The sequence below is a fragment of the Diabrotica undecimpunctata genome, chromosome 6, assembly GCF_040954645.1.
Source record: "Diabrotica undecimpunctata isolate CICGRU chromosome 6, icDiaUnde3, whole genome shotgun sequence".
Classification (NCBI taxonomy): domain Eukaryota; kingdom Metazoa; phylum Arthropoda; class Insecta; order Coleoptera; family Chrysomelidae; genus Diabrotica; species Diabrotica undecimpunctata.
In genome coordinates this window covers 130,671,235-130,690,398 of record NC_092808.1, presented here as the reverse complement: position 1 = coordinate 130,690,398, position 19,164 = coordinate 130,671,235, and the positions used below count along the sequence as shown (strand labels likewise).

The following is a 19,164-nucleotide window of genomic DNA, read 5'->3' as shown; positions in this document are numbered from 1 at the left end:
TGTTTATTGTAGCACCCTGATGATGCACATAGAGATCTGCGAAAGCTTGGTAGTTTAAAAAGAGTACTTCTTTGTCCTATCTTCGGCTGCACACCCAAATATATAGTTGTGTTTGTAGTCTAACTGATCAGCGTTGACTACAAGCGTTTATCGCTTTTTTAGTATATGTATATAAGGAGTCCAATTAAGTTGGTACCATATGGAAAAATTTTTTATTTTTAGTTTTATGAAAAAAAATTTATTCTCTAGTTATGAATGATCTAGAATTTCAGTCATCAGAATCAGATATTAGTATTCTTTAGTCATTTACTCGGTTCGTTAAACAACATGAATTTTACTAAGACTTGAGAATATCCACAATTCATTTTTTTTTGACAAACCGCGTATACAACTAAAAAAATTTTTATATCTGATCATTGTATTCTAGGTTTTAGATCATTCAAAACTTTTTATGTAACATAATTATTTTATATAACAAAATTCATAGAGTTCACTAAGTTAAAGAACTTAATTACGCTGATTTTTTTCTGTTTGATCAGGATTATTCGCGAAAACCAGTGCGAAACAACTAAACAAAAACGGTATAACATTTCTACTCACCAGTTGTATGACATTTAGCCTTACACCCTTTCGTCGCACAAGTCCACAAAAGTCAATTCGATTTTTTTAGAGTCTTTCGCAATCAATTGAAATTTGAAATTATTGATAACCATCATTTTTTGTCCGCGTTGGCTCAGGACGTAATAAATTAGCAGTTCACTATACATGTTGAAGAAACAAGGGCAAATGAAGAGAAATTTTTCTTTTCGCATGATTTTAGGTAGCTATCAATAAAATTTTGTGTAATTCCCAAATAAAAACCAATAAATTGCAGTTGCATTTAAGACATCTGGATTTGGATTATTCTGTGAAATTACCAAAAACTAGCCGTTTGCTGGAATTTTATGGTCTATACCTGATCCAGGCTGCAGGTAGGCCAGTGATCAGTTTACCAATCTCTTGTCTACTTTGAAAACCCTACTTTTATGGCGGTGATGAGTTTGTACTATGTACGAGGGTATTTATGGTAATTGGTGATGAGTTTACGTGTACCCGTACCGGACGACTGTGTTTTGGGGTTTCTTTATTTAAACATTCCATTATTAAATTACTGAATATGCTGTGACGTGCCAAGAATACCTAATAATATATCGTTATTGAAGCAAAAACTTAAAAATAATAACATTTATTACATAAAATTAGCTTGGGACAGGGATTTTCCATTTATTTTAGTAAATAATTACCCTTATATATATATATATATATATATATATATATATATATATATATATATATATATATATAAACGGTTGTCAAACCGTTGTAGGCTTCTCAACTAGTCATAACAGGTGACTTAATGGTGGACCTGAAGTTTTCAATAATTTCGTTCCAATGGGAAGGAGTTTCAACAACAGATTTTTGATTGATTAAGCCATTTTCTGGCTGATGTTTTTCTTAGACTCGAGGCACGAGTGACCTGTGATTAATTGATTGGAAAAATCATTTTTATTTAAGCATACGGAAAACGCGTAGAAACGCGGAAAACTAGAAGACATATATTTCAAAGGTGAAAGGCTTGTACACCTTCATTTTTTTTGCTTAATTAGATACCATACAATATTTTACATGAGCTAAAGTACAAGAAATTCGTATTATCTCCATAATAAAAATAATGGCAGCATGCTGCCAAATTAAAATTGAGCTTCGCAGGACACAATGCCCGACTGAAGGATAAGAGATGGAACCACGAAATACAATAGTGGAGGCCATGGTTAGGAAAGAGAAGCAGAGGAAGACCACAAATAAGATGGGCTGATGACATTAAGAAGATCGGAGGACACAACTGGAAGCAAGTGGCGCAAAATAGAAGACACTGGATTGATTTGGGGGAGGCCTATGTCCAAAGTTGGATTACTTAAGGCTGAAGAAGAAGAAGAACAAATAATGGACCATCATCCTTTTAGCTATATATATATATATATATATATATATATATATTGTAAGTGATAAACTTGAAAGTGCTACGTGAGAAAACAATCATTTTAACTAAACGACAAATCTAAATTACCATTAACGATTTTTATATCAATTTGTATATCTTTCCTGTGTATTAAAATCTTTAATGACCATATTTTAATATCGTTACAATTTTATCCACGAAAATTTTCCTACAACATATCGTTAGGCACTTGTTGTACAGAACGTGTTTCATCCGAGCCTTTATTTAATTCTAGTCCTAATTTATGCTTTGTTTTTCTTCAATTTAAGTTTTGAATATATAAAAGTTATATATTTTTTTCTAGTTACTAGATTGCACTGTGCTATTTAGTTGTGCCTGAGAGTAATGAAGATGGTTGCGGTATGGGAGTTAAAATCGACCAAAATCGATTTCTTTGTACACTCAAATTTTTATTTTTTTTTTTAATTTCGTTTTATCCTTCCCTGTCCTGGACTAGTTGCTCGACTTTATCTAGCCCTGTTAGATGCATCTAGAATATTGTTCTGTGCTCTGCCTTCTATCATAATTTAGCTCCTATTAAGCTGTAGCCTGTAGCTGTAAGAGAAGCGATATTTAGTATGCAAACATTGATACAGAATTGTTTAGATCAAAGAAAGGATGTTTTTATCTGTTTCATCGATTACGAGAAAGCATTCGATAATGTAAAACATGAATTGATGATAAAATACCTACAAGAGTTGGGATTGGATGCAAAGGATATAAGAATCATTGCCAATCTGTATTGGAATCAGACAGCAACAGTACGTCTTCAAAATTCCAACGAAACAGAAGATTTCTCCATTAAAAAAGGAGTAAGGCAAGGTTGTATACTGTCTCCAATGCTGTTCAATTTATACGTAGAAAAAGCCTTCGCAGAAGCAGTGGAAGACTCTAATAAGGGTATTAAAGTTAACGGCATATTTATTAATAACATCAGGTATGCCGATGATACAGCCATAGTGGCAGATAACATCGAAGATCTTCAATGCCTTTTGAATGATCTAACTCTTGCAAGTGAAGCTCGGGGTTTGAAAATAAATATCAAGAAGACAAAATCAATGATTATAAGTAGAAATGATTACCCCAACGCAAAGATATATGTCTCTGGAGAAGAAATCGAACAAGTCAGGCAATTCAAATACTTGGGATGTTTGCTGAATGAGGGTTGGGACCCCGAGAATGAAATAAAGAGCAGAGTTGAACAAGCCAGAAATGCTTTTTTGAGGCTTCGTAAGTTTCTGACTGATCGCAAATTGGACTTCAACCTCCGATACAAGATGCTTAAGTGTTACGTGTGGCCTGTTCTCCTGTACGGAATGGAAGCATGGACGTTAAAGGCCAGTTCCATTAACAAACTTGAAGTGTTCGAAATGTGGTGCCTGCGTCGAATGCTCAGAATATCATGGACGGACAGGGTCAGAAATGAGGAAGTACTCAGAAGAGCGGGCTTACAGGATAGGGAACTTTTTAATTATGTAAAAAGTAAGAAGACTGCATACTTGGGGCACATTATACGAGGAGAACGATACACTTTTCAGCAACTGATACTCGAAGGGAAAATAGAGGGTAGGAGAGGTCTCGGACGTAAAAAAATGTCATGGCTGCGCAATATTCGACAATGGACAGGAATCCACAGCTATGAAATGCTTCGCAATGCTGCTAAAAACAGAATTATTTAATCCAGAATATTTAACATCTCACCTGACAAGACGATGTACGGTGGACGCCTACGCAGAAATGCATGGCACCTTAAGAAGAAGAAGAAGCTGTAGCCCTTACACGGTCACGGACATATTCACTTCAACTTTACAGAACTTGATTGATATATTAAACCGACTGAACGAAACTGTCACAAACATGTAAGATATGTAATACTTTTAAAGAGTAAACATTTATAAGTATTTAGATACATGGATAACTCATAGTCTAGAGTTAATTCAAGAGATTGAAAGTCGTATTGAAATCACTAGAGCTAAATTTGTAAATATGAAGAATGTATTAGGTATAAAATAAAAACCTAAAGATGAGCCTATGGATAAGGACTACGCTGCTATATTTTTACAACGCTACTCTAGGGCTCTGAGGCCGGACGCTGAAAAAATTAGAGATAAAAATATTAAAGGCATTTGAACGCGTGTGCTATCGTAGAATGCTGCGTATATATAAGTCGTTCAAACTATTGAAAAGCGAAAACTTAAAAATGTTGGACATGTCATGAGAGGATTAAGATCTAGAGACTGCTACATTTGATCATGGTAGGCGCACTTCTTGGTTGTGAAATCTGAGAGAATGGTTTAACTTAAGCACCGTCGAAATTTTTAGAGCCGCCATAAATAAAGTGAAAATTGCCGTGTGATTTTCAACCTTCGACAGAAGACGGAACTTTAAAAGAGAACAGCCATTATATAGACATATGATTTCAATAACTAAGTTGAAATATTAATCTAATTAAAAAATTTCTATAATTAAAATCTACTTTTGTCAAAAAGAAAAAATGTTAATTTTTTATAAATTTGGACCTATCGTTTTTAGAATAAATGAGCAGTTTATGTTAACCAGCATTTTTTGTATTAGAATCTTATTTAGGAACATTTCTCAAAAATGCTACAGACCAAATGCAACACACTACTTTTTACACAACAAACTGAAATAATAAAATATTTCTACGGAATATATTACAAATAGTTTAAATAACGTCAAAATTATAATTTCTATCACTACAAAATTTTTTGTTTTTCCTGAAAAGTGTTGCTTTTCGCGGATACATTTTGCACTTACGCCATCGATATATTATACTGATTCTTGGAAAAGATGCACCGGCAAGCACAATTCATTTCAATATACATAGATTCATTCATTCATCGAGTTATTTATTGGTTTTACACAGTCTGAAACGTTTGTCTCGAAAACACCGCCACAAAGTGACATCGCACTCGGAGATGAGAACAGGTAGAGAAATACCGTCCCATTTAAAAGCTGCCCCAGGTAAACTGGGGAACCCTCCCCGCAGGGTATGCTTCGGAAATCGCAAGACGTTGCCATGTTTTTATCACAGTGATTTATACGGCGGGTTCAACATTCTACACGGGAAGAATATTATCATTTAGTTTAGAAAAATAGGATAAAGATTTAGGTAAACGACTATAATACAAATATACAAAATACCATTAAATTTATTTTTCAATAATAATTAAATAGTACTGCTTTGTGATTGTTTGGGTTTTTAAATAAAGAAGTAAAGAACATTTTTTGAAACGAAACAACCAGCAGTTTAACTGACCTCAAAATTGTCGGCAGTATAAAGCAGATGATAAACATCTTCAGTTCAGGAGAGAAATTACATCGAATAAGTCATATACACATAAGTTTATGAATAAGACAAAGTAATTTCCAAACTGCAGAATCAAATACAAAAATACGATACATTTGTACCTTCTGGGAAGAATTATGGAGCACTATAGCAATTTCACGTACAGATAGACTGTATAATTTATGTTAAAAAAAGACTTCTTGCACACTCTCGTGTAAGTGTAAACGAAAAGAATTGAAATTACCATACTTTTAGAGTAAATGACAATACAGAAATAAAGAAAATCGGTCGAATTAGTGAAAATAATACAGTAGACTCCCTCTATAACGAGAACTGAAATGGCAGACTAATTACCTCGTTATAAGCGGATCTCGTTATATCCAACAACAATAATACTGTGCATGCATAGGAATATGTAGTTTTCTAAAACATTAACTTTCTATAGTGAAGCCATTCAGAGCAATATAAGATGCTAATAAATATTGTTTGAATGGCGTTTTTGAAAAAAACTTTTATTGTCAATGAAATACATTAAAAAAAAAGAGTTGTTTACTTTTATTGTCAATGATATACGTTAAAACAGAAAATCTGTATTCTGTAAATCTGTATAAAGAGTATTTTCAAGAATAATATAAACTTCTGCGTCTGCAATTAGAAGAAGTCTGTCATTTTTGACTGCGTTAAATTGTCCAGTATTCTATTTATCATATTTTCTAAAGATGTGAAACAATTTTATGCTTCTTCATTTACGTTTTTTCTTTGGATAAAGTTTCTGACAACCTTTAAAACACTTTGCACATCTTGTCTATTAGGACCTTATTAGGTGTGAATGGTCAACCCCCTACAATGACACTTGTGAATCATAAATTGTAAATTTCCAACTAAGAATCATAAATTGTAAGAATTTTATTGCGGGCGGCGCAGTTAAAAAGGGTATTTATTTATAGCTACGGCCGGGCCGAAACGTAAAAAACACGTTTTTCAATCTTATTTTATCTCGTTGTAACCAAATTTACCTCGCTATAGAGGGTTATAGTTCAATAGAAATTTCACGGGACATCTAATGTACCTCGTTATAAGCGAAACCTCGTAATAACCGTGTTCGTTATAGAGGGAGTATACTGTAGTTAGAACAACCAACCATCGCTATGAAGAAGTACAATTGATTGACTGATGAAGACATAATTTTATAGTTTCAAGGTTTATCATTACAAAAAACAAGTAATATGACTAATTTTGAATAAGCAAAAATATGATATCTGAATGTTATAAGTAATTGCACATTCTTACTGTCGGTTATGCTTAAAATTCTATATAAGAATCAAAATCTGAATTAAAATAGCTGTAGCTGCTGCAAGATTTTTAAATGTATTTATAGCATATTTTAAATTTAGGCTACACGTCATTTCAAATAAACTAATTTTTAAAACCTTTAATAGTGTCTAGTATAGTATAAAATTAAAATTGAAAAGTTCACTGCAATTTACTAAATACTCGTTTAAACGTTTAATTTTTAAAATCTAAGAAAAAATAATTAGAGCAAACGTACCTCATCATCTCCATTCTCGTGATGATCAGCATGCTCTTCCATAAGCACAAAATCAACATCGTTGTTATTGTTTTTCACATTTAAATCAGGCGACCGTCTCCCAACGTCGTTAACAATGATCCTGTTCCGTTTCCTTCGGGAATTTAACAAATCAACCGTCAACTGGTCACTAGCCAGGGAATCGGGGGAGTCTGGATGACTGTCCATATTCAGAGAAGGCACATTTTTCGTATTAGTAAAAACAGAAGAAGAACGAACGATTTGATTGTAAGAAAGCTCGAGGCAAACTGACGTCTTCTGGTGCCCGCGAGCTAGTGACCACTAGAGGGGGACGAAGGGTACCCACAGCGGTACCAGGACCGGACGACCCATTCTTTCGTCCACGGTCAAGGTAGTACCGACCGACGGTCGAGTACCAGAGATGCTGCGCGGTTGTGAACGGTAGAGAAATTATATTGGGTTTCGCTGCGTATCTATCATAGGAATCTCTTATTTACAATTGTTGCAATGTGCAAATTAATTTTTATTTAACATTTTTATTTCAATAAATATATTACACGATTTTAATTAATGATAAAAAACAGTTTATACATCTACCTAATAAGGTTGCATTTGATTTTAAATGAATAATAAATGTTCAATAAATATTAATTAATAAACAATTAGGTATAAAGTGCATTACAAAAAGCCGTAAATAATATATTAGTATAATATTAGTATAATAGCCATTATCCATATGAAAGTGAATTAAAAAAATATAGTTGCACATATTCATGATGAACTCTTTTTTCGATAAAAATCCTCAGCATAAACGGACATGGACCAGCCCAGATGGCAGTGTCAAAAATGAAATAGATTATATCATAACAAACAGAAAAGAAATAATCATAGACATTAAAGTATTCAACAAATTTTCAATAGGAAGCGACCACAGATTAATCCGAGCTAAGATACTATTAAATGTCACATTGGAAAGAACAAAAATGATCCTAAAAAAGAAAAAAGAAATGGATTCCCCCAGAAAACAACGACCTGTATGCAGATACACTAACCAGACATATACAAAACTTGCAAGACGAAATAGAAGATATAGATCAAGCAAATGATGGCATAATGAAGGCACTAAAAGAAACGGAGAGGGAGTGCTGCCCGACCGTTCTGACCCATAAAGAAACACTAAGCCAAAATACCAAAGAGCTAATAGGATAGAAGACAGCTGACGAAAAAATACGGTTCCAACTACACAACAATGAAGAAATTAAATAAAGATATCCACCGGTCAATCCGAAAAGATGTAAGAGAAAACAATACAAGAGAAATAACTAATATAATTCAAGAAAACAAAAGTTTAAAAGTTTTGAGGAGAAATACGAACAATGTACGCAACAAAAATATGTACAAAATAAAAAACAAAGATGGAAACATTACTAATGATAGAACCAAAATTTTTGAGGTTTTCGAATCCTTTTATCGTCAAATGTATGAGAGCACCGACGAAAGGCAAGATCAGCCCCTGCCCAAACTCACAAACCAGGGATCAGACTTAATACCAGAAATAACTCCATACGAAATCAAAACGGCACTTTTAGAAATGAAAGGTGGAAATAAAACTATCCAGGCTTTGGCCAAGCTTTTCACCGAATGCATCTACCAAGGAAAAACTCCTTCTCAATGGAACAATGTAGCCATTATTTTATTACACAAGCAAGGAGACATAACAGATTTAAAAAAATACTATCATATTAGTTTACTTTCACACATATATAAACTTTTCACAAAAATTATCAAAAAAAGACTGGACGCTAAATTAGACTTCTATCAGACTAGAGAACAAGCTGGATTTAGATCGGGATACAGCACTAACGACCATTTACTAATGATAAAGAACCTGATAGAGAAGTCTGCAGAATACAAACCATTGGCACTGATATTTGTCGACTACGAGAAAGCATTAGAATTGGCCAGAATAATGTTGTTTACATCATTCTTAAAAGAAATTAATTTGGTTTTTGAAGAAATAAATGTCAAATGATTAGCTTTGTACCACTCTAAGATTTTTAGCAGATCAATACTAATAATCTCATTCAGTACCTCAGAGTCTTTGTTTTGCCATAAAATTGTGGTGTCATCTGCAAATATGGTAAACAAGCCATTAATGTCGAGGTTAATTATGTCATTAAAATATATCAAGAAAAAGATAGGACTTAAGACAGAGCCTTGAGGTACGACACAACTAATAAAAATATTAGTAAAGTAGCGCTCATTCATTGATACAGACTGGCATCTGTCACAGAAAACCGCAGCAACAACATAACCTTTATTTAAGTCCAAGTATAGTTTTTCTATTTGTAAGATGTATACACTATGTATTTCACATGACGTCTGTCAATAGCTGAATTATAATAAAGGTATAATCATCGAACAAAAAGACAAAAGAGGGAATCTAATCGTTATGAAAAGGAAACCAAAAAAAGTGGTCTCTGATGGCGGACATATCCGGAAATGCGAATGCGCCAAATTTAAATTTCATGACACTTCACAATAATCATACAGTGGTGTAGGGGTTCTAATTTATCTATTTATTTATTTTATATTACATAATATTAATATTACATAATATTAATACATAATACACTTAAAATACTTTTTTTATCACTAGAACACAATAAAGTTTTAATTAAATAATAACAATAATAGTCTAAAATGTGAAACAATTAAAAAACTTCAATAGAAAATACAAATAATCTTTCATGTGACAGTTGGGACAAACAATAACATCAGCAATAACATAACCCAACTAAATTTGATTTCTTAAACAAGGAAAGAGACTCCGTTTCCTTCCGAATGTGGCCTCTCAAGATGGTACTTCCTGTCTAACAATATTTTTGCCCCCACTACCTTTACATTCCCTCTTTTGCCTTTTTGCTCGATGGGTATAATATAGTATTTATTAACATAGTATGTACATTAGCTAAGTACGGAATAATTAGGTATATTATTATTATTATATTAATAATATTAATATAATATTTTCATATACAATGTATATGAAAAATTAATAAACATTATTATTATTATTATTATTATCATGTTCCACTAATTCTTTAAATATTTATATGCATATTTAAATTCGATAATAAAGCTCATACTAATTGCGACTGGCTAAATGAAAATTGTCCAAGCCAAGAACAAAAAAAAATTGTGTTTTTGTAAGAAAGTCATCAATTGGATTTTTACCAACTTTTCTATAACCTTTGACACCGATGATAACAAAGAAAAAGGACGATAATTGGAAGGTAAATCGTGAACACCAGCCTTATACCGAGGAATAACCTTAGAAAATTTTAAACAATCACTAAAGTGACCTGTTGGAAATTATGTGTTAATTACCTCCGCTAAAACTCCAGAATATTATCAGGAAGATGGGATAAATCTTAAAGGCCGTATGACACTATGCATTTTCTTGTATCATTTCTTATATCGTTTCTGATATAACCAAAAAATGGATAGTGTCATACAAGCGTATAGTTCTTATATCAGAAACGATACAAGAATTTGTGTCCACTGCAGTTTCTTGTACAAGAAATGCGCCAAGTTGTGCGCAAAAACTTAAAACTTCGTTAGACCAAGCAGACATCACAGAACGGTGCCCACCAACAATAACCAAGATTAGAACAGCAGTAGCCAAATTGAAAAACAATAAATCACAGAGATTGGATCAAATAGCATCGGAACTACTGAAAGTAGGAGGAGATGTATTACTAAAAACAATACATAAAAATTCGTGATGAGTTTAAAGAATATTTTATATCTAAAAATAAGAGAGCAGAATTTCAAGAGCATGCCATTCAAACACATAATTTGTAAAAAAAAAACAAATAAATTATTACAACCAAATTATTTATTATTTCTGTATTCCATTACAGCCTGTTGAATATCTTCAAAAATTGTGGTTTCCAATTTAGTTTTAATATTGGGACATTTTATCTCTTTCATTTTTGAACCACAGTATTTTAAAAAATAATCAGTAGCCTCTGGCTTGGTGTCCTCAGTTCCTCCGGTACTGCAGTTCTATTTTTGTATGTGTCAAAATTTCGACCAATCATGTGCCGAATCACATACAATTTCCGGTAAAAGAACTTGCATAGTGTCATACAGAGCACACATGTACCTGCAAGAAACGATACAAGAAAACATAAATAACTTTCTATATCAGAAACGATATAAGAAATGATACAAGAAAATGCATAGTGTCATACGGCCTTTAGATCGGATATCACCCTAGCCTGCAGCCATAGGATTTTTAATGTACTGTATAATATTATTATTAAAAGAAATCTGCAATGTTTATTCCATTGAAAAAATCCATTGAATCAGAAGAAGAATTAATTTTATTCGCGAGTTCTGGAGCTACCGAGCAGTAATTCAGCTCACTAGAGTCTATATAGAGTTCTGTAAGACTGTATCAGAGTTCTTCTATATATCCACATTTCAAAGGTCGAGAGTTTTTTTATTAATTGTCCTGCTAAAGTCCATGCAGGAACAACCATAGAAAACATAAAAAACATAAAATATAACCTGGAAAGCTTTAAACAAGATTCGACAAAGTTCTTATATAAAATTAGAATAGCTCAGAAAATAAAAAATATAGAAACAAAGGACTTAGACCCTGAAAGTCTGTATGAGGTAATTAAAAAATATATTTATGAAGCGGCAAATGAAGCACTGGGAAAAGTTGAAAATCGGAAAAAGGAAAACCTGAATGGTTGTCAACAGAACTAGAAGAGAAAGTTCTCAAGAAAAAACAAGCATATCACATATGGCTTCAATCCAAAGATCCTCAAGACAGAGAAATATACGCTAAATGGAATTAAGAAGTTATAAAAGACGTGGATAAGGCGAAAAATATAAACTGGGAGGCTAAGTGTGATGAACTGGACAGATTTATGGGTGGAACAAAAGTGGCACAAGCTTGGAAAACATTAAAGCAGTTTAGGAAAAATGAGAAAAATGAAGACAACATTTCTCTCATAAAGTTAAATGAATGGGAAGAACATTATACGAAACTGCTGAAAGAGGATAGAGTAGAGTACAGATGGGAAAAGATAAGGGAATTAATAGACAACAGAGACGAAAGACAGGAAATCCTTTTAATAACATTATCTGAATTGACGGAAACCTTAAAAGAGGTTAAAAACGGAAAAGCCGCAGGGCCTGGAGACATTCCCATAGAGCTGGTTAAATATGGGCCGACTGCACTTTTAGAATTAATAGTAGACCTTTTCAATAAATGTATGTGTGGAGACCAGGAAATTCCTAAAGATTGGAATAAATCTTATATAAGCTCCATATATAAGAGAGGGAATAAAAGAGACTGTTCCAATTATAGAGGTATTAGTGTGACGAGCTCTGTGGGCCGGTTGTACGGCAGAATATTAAAGAAGAGGGTTGAAAGACAGATACAAGATATTGAAGAACAAAGCGGCTTTCGTACCGGGAGATCCTGCCTTGATAATATATTTATCCTACGACAAATAATTGAAAAACATGTCGAAAGAAGTAGAGAGAACCATTTCGTATTTATAGACCTTGAGAAAGCATATGATAGTGTCCCGTTAAAGAAAATGTTTGAGGTCCTCGAAAGGTCCGGATTGGATTCGACGTATATCCGAGCGATATATAAATTGTACGAAAATGCAGTTAGTTGTGTAAAAATTGGAACCAGAACCTCAAATGAATTTAAAGTCACTAAAGGCCTAAAGCAAGGATGCTGTTTGTCACCGACACTCTTTAAAATATACGTCCAAGAAGCATTCAGGAATTGGAGAAATAAATGTAGATTTATGGGCATCGAAGTGGGACAAGAGACTCTGTATACATTGTTGTTTGCAGATGATCAGGTGGTGGTTGCAATTGATGAGGAAGATATAAATTATATGAATCGAAAATTATTTGAGGAATATGCCAAATGGGGGCTTACTGTAAACATAAACAAAACAGAATATTTAAAAATTGGAGGAAATACCACAGATCTGAGGCTTGAAAACGCAGTCATAAAAGGCTGCAACCAGTATAAATATCTAGGAAGCATCATATCAGCAGATGGCAGAGTTAAGATAGATGTACAAAACCGAATAACCCAAGGGAAAAAATGCATCCGAATACTGAATTCATTACTGTGGTCTAATAAAATAAAATTGCATACCAAACTTCGCGTATACAGAGCAATTGTAGAACCAATTACCACATATGTGTACCACATATATGAACGAGATAAAGTAGACGTTGTGGAAATGGATTATCTTAGAAGGTCATGTCGAGTATCGAGAATGGAAAGAATCAGGAATGAGGAAATACGAAACCGTACAGGAATTAGAGATACTCTTTCAGATAGAATACAAGGAAGGCAATTACAATGGTATGATCACGTGATGAGAATGGAGGAGGAGCGGTGGCCAAAGAAAGCCTTAATGTATGTTCCGCCAGAAAGAAGGAAAAGGGGAAGACCACCAAATTCCTGAAGAAGAGAAATTACAAAAACAATGCAATCTAGAGGCTTAGAAGAGGGAGATTGGAGAGATAGGCAAAGATGGAGGCTGAAATGCAGGAAGCGGCAATCGCCGTAGGACCCCCGTTATATGATGATGATGATAAAGTCCATGCTTCCACTCCATACAGTGGAACTGGGAATACGTAACATTTGATTAATCAAATTTTTAATGTAGTGAAATGTCTCTTTTATTTCGTTAAAATGATATTTAGTAGTGTAGTTTTAAATTGTATTATGTTTAATTTTTATGTATTCTAAATTCTTCATGTTCATCAAAGTTATTGAATTAATTTGTAACCACGAGCAGTAAGTTTTTTTTTTATTATCTAAATGCAAACATTTTCAGACTAAGCTCAAAGAGGTTTACTTGTATTAGCCCAAATCAATTGACTGCATTCCCCAAGAATAATTTTTTTTACATATTTAAACAGTGACGACATATTCATAATTACATTATATATAGATATATTATTGTAGATAAATAAAGGCAAAGAAAAAGAAGAAGAAAATTGTATACATAAAATTTGTCATTTTGTAATACGTTAAAGTAATTTTTAAAAAATACAATGTTTAAAATGTAAAATACCTATTTGTCTGTTGTTTGCATGTTTTAGATATATAACAAAGCAATGTACATAATGCATATTATCTTATTAGCTAGCTGTAGAAGTAGATCGTAAAATTGTTTATAAATGACTTAAATTATGAAGACGCGTTTAATACAACTGAAGTGCCATTATTTTTAAAGTCCATACCTGTCCGGTACCTCGCCTTTCTGTCCTGCGTCCGTTAGGATACCTGTTCGATTCGTTTCTTAAATTCCCTACCTCGTTACATAATCTTTCTCTTTTTGCTGCTTTGCTTTGATTGAATTTAAATACAAGACTATCAGAGATAACTTCGGTGGTTCTCTTGATGAGTACTGATGATGGGCAGACTCAGTTCTCCAGTAATTGGCCTCGACTTTTTAGATCAAGCAATCAACGTCAAATCTGATTTGATTTTTAGTTATTTTAAACAAATCCGACGGAATTTTTTTGTACGATTTTTTTGAGTAATATTCAGAATGTTCCGATTTTCGAATTTCAAATTATATCTAAATGTGCAGATCGACGATACAATCAAAAATACTTCTGCTTCTTCTTTCTATGTAGACATGAATCTGTCTGTTTTTTAATGTGTCTGGATGGGTAGTTTCCAGGCAATAAGAAATATTGCATGACTCAAATTATAATCAACAATATTATACTTATCTTCTGATTATCTATTGATATAACAACTATCCACCAACAAAGTCGTCCCAGGAACGCAGCTCAAAAATATTGACATTATCATTTTTAAGTATTTAAAATAAGTAATATATGTTTGAGTTTTTAATATGAATAAGACTAATAAAATTAAGTTATTAGAAGAATTTAAGTATCAAAAGGAAATGATTTATTTAATTTGTATTTTGAGAACGATTTTCTACTATTTTCACCGCATTTTGAACTGAAATTGTGCTTATTAAGGATAATAAATAAATAAGGGGAGTGTTCTAGTTGGAAAAGCAGTAGATTAAGGAAGTTTGTGTATATAAAAAGATAATGGAGGAAAATATCTTTATTACCGATCGCCATTAATGTCATTCATGATTGTACTCATATGCGACAGTTAATTGTACTGAAAGGAGAAGAACTTTATCTGCCGCAAATATTAATCGAGTTAACTGAAATTTAATGTCAGTGGTCGATGGTAGTAATCAATTATTTATTTGACGAACCTATATTACCTTATCCCAATTATTAAAAATATTGGACAAAAATAACGTTATTATTAATTAAATTCATGCCAAAAAGTGAAATTCTGTAGTATTTTGTAATTAAATTGATACAAAATAAATCAAAACTTAAATTTAATTCACCGATTTAGTAATTATTCAGTATTAATAACTAATAATTTAAAATCAAAAGCGGCCAAAAAAGTCATCTGTCTTCACTGTCATATAAAATTTTTATTTATCTAAAACTAAAATTTCTTTAAGTGTTAAGACCAATTTAAAATCTGTAACGTTCCAACGAACATTCATTGGACGTCAATCTATGATGTGCCAACGAATATTCTTTGGGTGCCAATTTGTAACCCTTCGAGGCTCAATTTGTAACATCTCAACGTTGAGCTGCTGTTGTCAACTTGTAACCGCAAACCTTAGTTTGCTGCTACAACCCGACTAACAACATCACTAACAACGTTGGAGCGACAAATCGTTTCTCGTTGGGACCAATTTTTAACGTCATAACCCCTAATGTATCAATTGCAACATTGCTACATTAGACGTTATACGAAACACTCCCTGGCTAGCTCACTCAGGACGTGAATATGGCCTACTCTGGAGCAACACACGCAAACAAGTAAAAAGAAGAAACAATACACAGTTAAATTAACACATGTTTATTAAAATATTAAAAAAAAAATGACAGAAAAATACATGTTTAAATATGATATTGAATTTAAATAAAAATTATTCGACTTCTTGCTACAGTGTTACATTATAGTAAAGAAAAATGTTTGTCACCAAATCCTAGGTTTTATCCTGGTCTTTTCTGCTATGGTTGTTAGCAAGCCATGTTGTTAGCTGTGGATTTTCTTGCCCCGGAGTCAACTCTCCTATCGGAATGATAGTGCCATTCTCAGGCCGGTTGGTCTTCTGGATGTTAATAGAATTTGACCCGCACCTGAGAAATGTATCCCGGAGGTTGACTCCTAATTCAGGAGACGACACAACAATTGGTTATTGTACTTTTACAGAAGTCATGAAGAAAAAAAAAAAAAGATAGTGATTATGGATTAAACATTTCTAATTAAAGCACCTTCTCCATCAGGAATTAATTTGAATAACATGTCAAATTATTCATTAGTATTAAATATAACTCAACACAAATAACACTGTTTTATTTATTAGTATATATTTTGTACCTTTTCGTGCAATAAAAATATTTCACAAAATATGATTATTTGTTAATGTTTTTTATGATTGGCGATAACATTGTGTATGCACCTCGGTAAAGTAACTCTATATCGAACTCTTCTGTTACTCGCCTCGCTCGCTTCGCTCGCTCTGCTCCTAATATCAGACTCGATCGATAAAAAGTTACGTTAGCGACTTTGTACATAAATAGCTATTGTAGGCAAACCTTCTCCGTTCGGCTCACGGAGATAAGAATACGGCCGAGGCAAGAAGGTCCTGCCTGTCGTAAGAGGCGACTAATGGGTAGGAATCGAGAGGTGGAGAGCCGTCGCCTGATGTGTCGGGTTTGTAGAAACGCACACGGTCGCTTAGGCGACACGGTCACCAGTCTACATTCCTAGTATCCGAGACGAGACTCTCGTGGGACCACTCTACTCTCATTCCAAAAGAGCCTGGCGAGGTTGAACGAGCTGGGCCCGTACATACCTCTCCTGGCCTAGTGTCAGGAGTGGTGTGGGTGCCCCGGCACGTACCCGCCGGGAGATTCAAGAGTGGTAGAGGAGAGATCCTCGGCGGCGACCTGTCTACGTGCGAGGTGGAAATTCCTCAGCCTGCTTCGCCTATCCGTCCGTGGGAGGGATAACGGGTAGGTCAGGTAATCGCAACACAGGTACTACGGCGAAGGTGGAGCCCCATGAAACGTTTCTTGCATACGTGGCATGGCACCTTCACTTTGGTGTTGGACTCGTAGGGGCAGTGGATTCGCTAACGGTCATATAGCCGACAGGCCAGGTGGACCAGGGTCCTGCCAAATTTTATTTGGAGGGCACAAAGCATAGCAATGTAGGCAAACCTTATTTCTTTCGATTTCATATTAAATGTCATAACATCATACTATATCTTCCTATTTTGACTTTTGACCTGTTGTAATTCATTTATTATGAAAAATAAGTTCGTTTGTGTTATATCTTGGGCGATAATATAAAATTTCTAATGTCAGCGATAGTAGATATGTTGGTTTGTTATGTCTTAATGAGAACTACTTACCAATTCCAAACATTGACCCCATAAGTAGACATCTTACCTGTAAAATGAATTTGTTAATTATTAACTTATAAAATAAATAAATAACAAACAAAAATAACAAAATAGTTAAAAAAAACTTTTTGAAGTGAATGTTTCTTATTGCTCAGTATGCTGGTTTTGCGCAGGCCCGAAATAATATTAACACTTATTAAAAAAATAATATGACGTTTAACAAACAATCTTTTTTTATATAACTACTCGAGAACGACTGCATCGATTTGGCTAATTTTGATTTAAATATATTTTGAGAAATCCAAAAAAGGTGAGAATATATGATAAAATTGTAAGCATAGTAAAAATATCAATTTTATTTTCACATAAAAAACAGTTGGATTGACGTCACTAAAACCGTGGCTATCTTCAAGTCGATTTACTTTTTTTGCCTTTCAGGCGGATAAACAATATAATGAAATATAGTGATAATCAAAATGAAGTAATTAAAAATAAATACAAGATAATAATGAAAATGTAAATAATAAATAAGTTCTGTATTATATTTAATAAATTTTGAAAATTACTAAAATTATTAAACAAAAATTTGAAAGGAAAAAACTAAGATTTTTAAATTTTAAAGAAACTAAATGTGTGGTGTTATAAAAAATATTAACAATTCAGTAATAAGCCAATCTTCAAGTGCCACGCGCCGTTTTTTTGCGACTTTTAATTTAAATGACGCGTCGAATCGGTCGATGATTGAGTAGTGCGGCAGAAGGTGGAATCTCATATTTCGAGAATCACTCATTCATTAATCTTGAAAATACTACATAGAATTAGGTTTTATAGTATGTTAGCAAACGGTTATGATAATCCTTTGTTTTGTTAAAAAATGAAAAGATTTTCGTATGGTAAACAGCTTTACTGAACAGATTATGATTTCGTGGTTTGTCAGGCCAAGTGGCGACTTTTGAAATACTTTTTGATTTTTGTAGTAGGGATCGAATGAAAATTAATCGGCTCCATGGACAGATACACTCACCTCTTATCTCTATAGGTCGCTAGTATTTGGGATTAACAATACTGACCATCATATTGTGTGAGTGTGATTCAAAACTAAAGTGCTGAAATTGCCTGAAAGGTTTAATTAATAAGGACAACACATTTGGTAAACTCAGCGTCATTTTTAAGAGTAGGGAAATTCCTATGACCCTGAGAAGTAAAGTATATGAAAGATTTATATTACTCAGATTACATAGATAGGTGTCTAGCCAGGTAAAACACGGGAAGGTGGATAATTCTTATAATGATACAAGGAAACCACGAGACAAAGAGAAATCCCGGACGATGATGATTAATATGGGTGGATGATATTAAAAACATACTTCGGATAATCTAGATAATAGTTGCAGAAGCCGAGAAGACCTCCATATCCAGCAGTGGATTGACATGGACTAGAAAAACAAGAACAAGAATATTAGGAGAATATTGAAAATTGACTGGACTAACCATATAACAAATAAACAATTTCGCAATCGTCTAAGCAAACGAAGAGAGCTAGTCTACACCATCAAATTCCACAAAACATTTCACCTTGGACACTTATTAAGGGATCAGAAATATTTCCTTTCCCAAACGTATAATAAGAGGGAAAATTAAAGGAGTCGGGAAAAAACTCTCTTAAATCCGAAATATACTACATTAGACTGGTTCAAGTTATAAAGAACTAATAAGAACAAAAGAGAATAAA

General features: G+C 33.3%; 1 protein-coding gene across 3 annotated transcripts in view; it reads right to left on the bottom strand.

The window, feature by feature from the left end:
• TfAP-2 (transcription factor AP-2) overlaps positions 1–19,164 on the bottom strand; it is a 170,435-nt gene that overhangs the window by 75,281 nt on the left and 75,990 nt on the right. The window contains exon 1 of one of the 3 annotated variants that reach the window (XM_072535405.1): positions 6,898–7,247. The exons of 1 other annotated variant lie outside the window; for it this stretch is intronic. In XM_072535405.1, coding sequence (XP_072391506.1) covers positions 6,898–7,104 — 207 coding nt within the window. In that variant the 5' untranslated portion in view covers positions 7,105–7,247. Of the gene's footprint in view, positions 1–6,897; positions 7,248–19,164 lie in introns of those variants that run through there. One more of the 3 variants, XM_072535406.1, reaches the window with a different exon arrangement.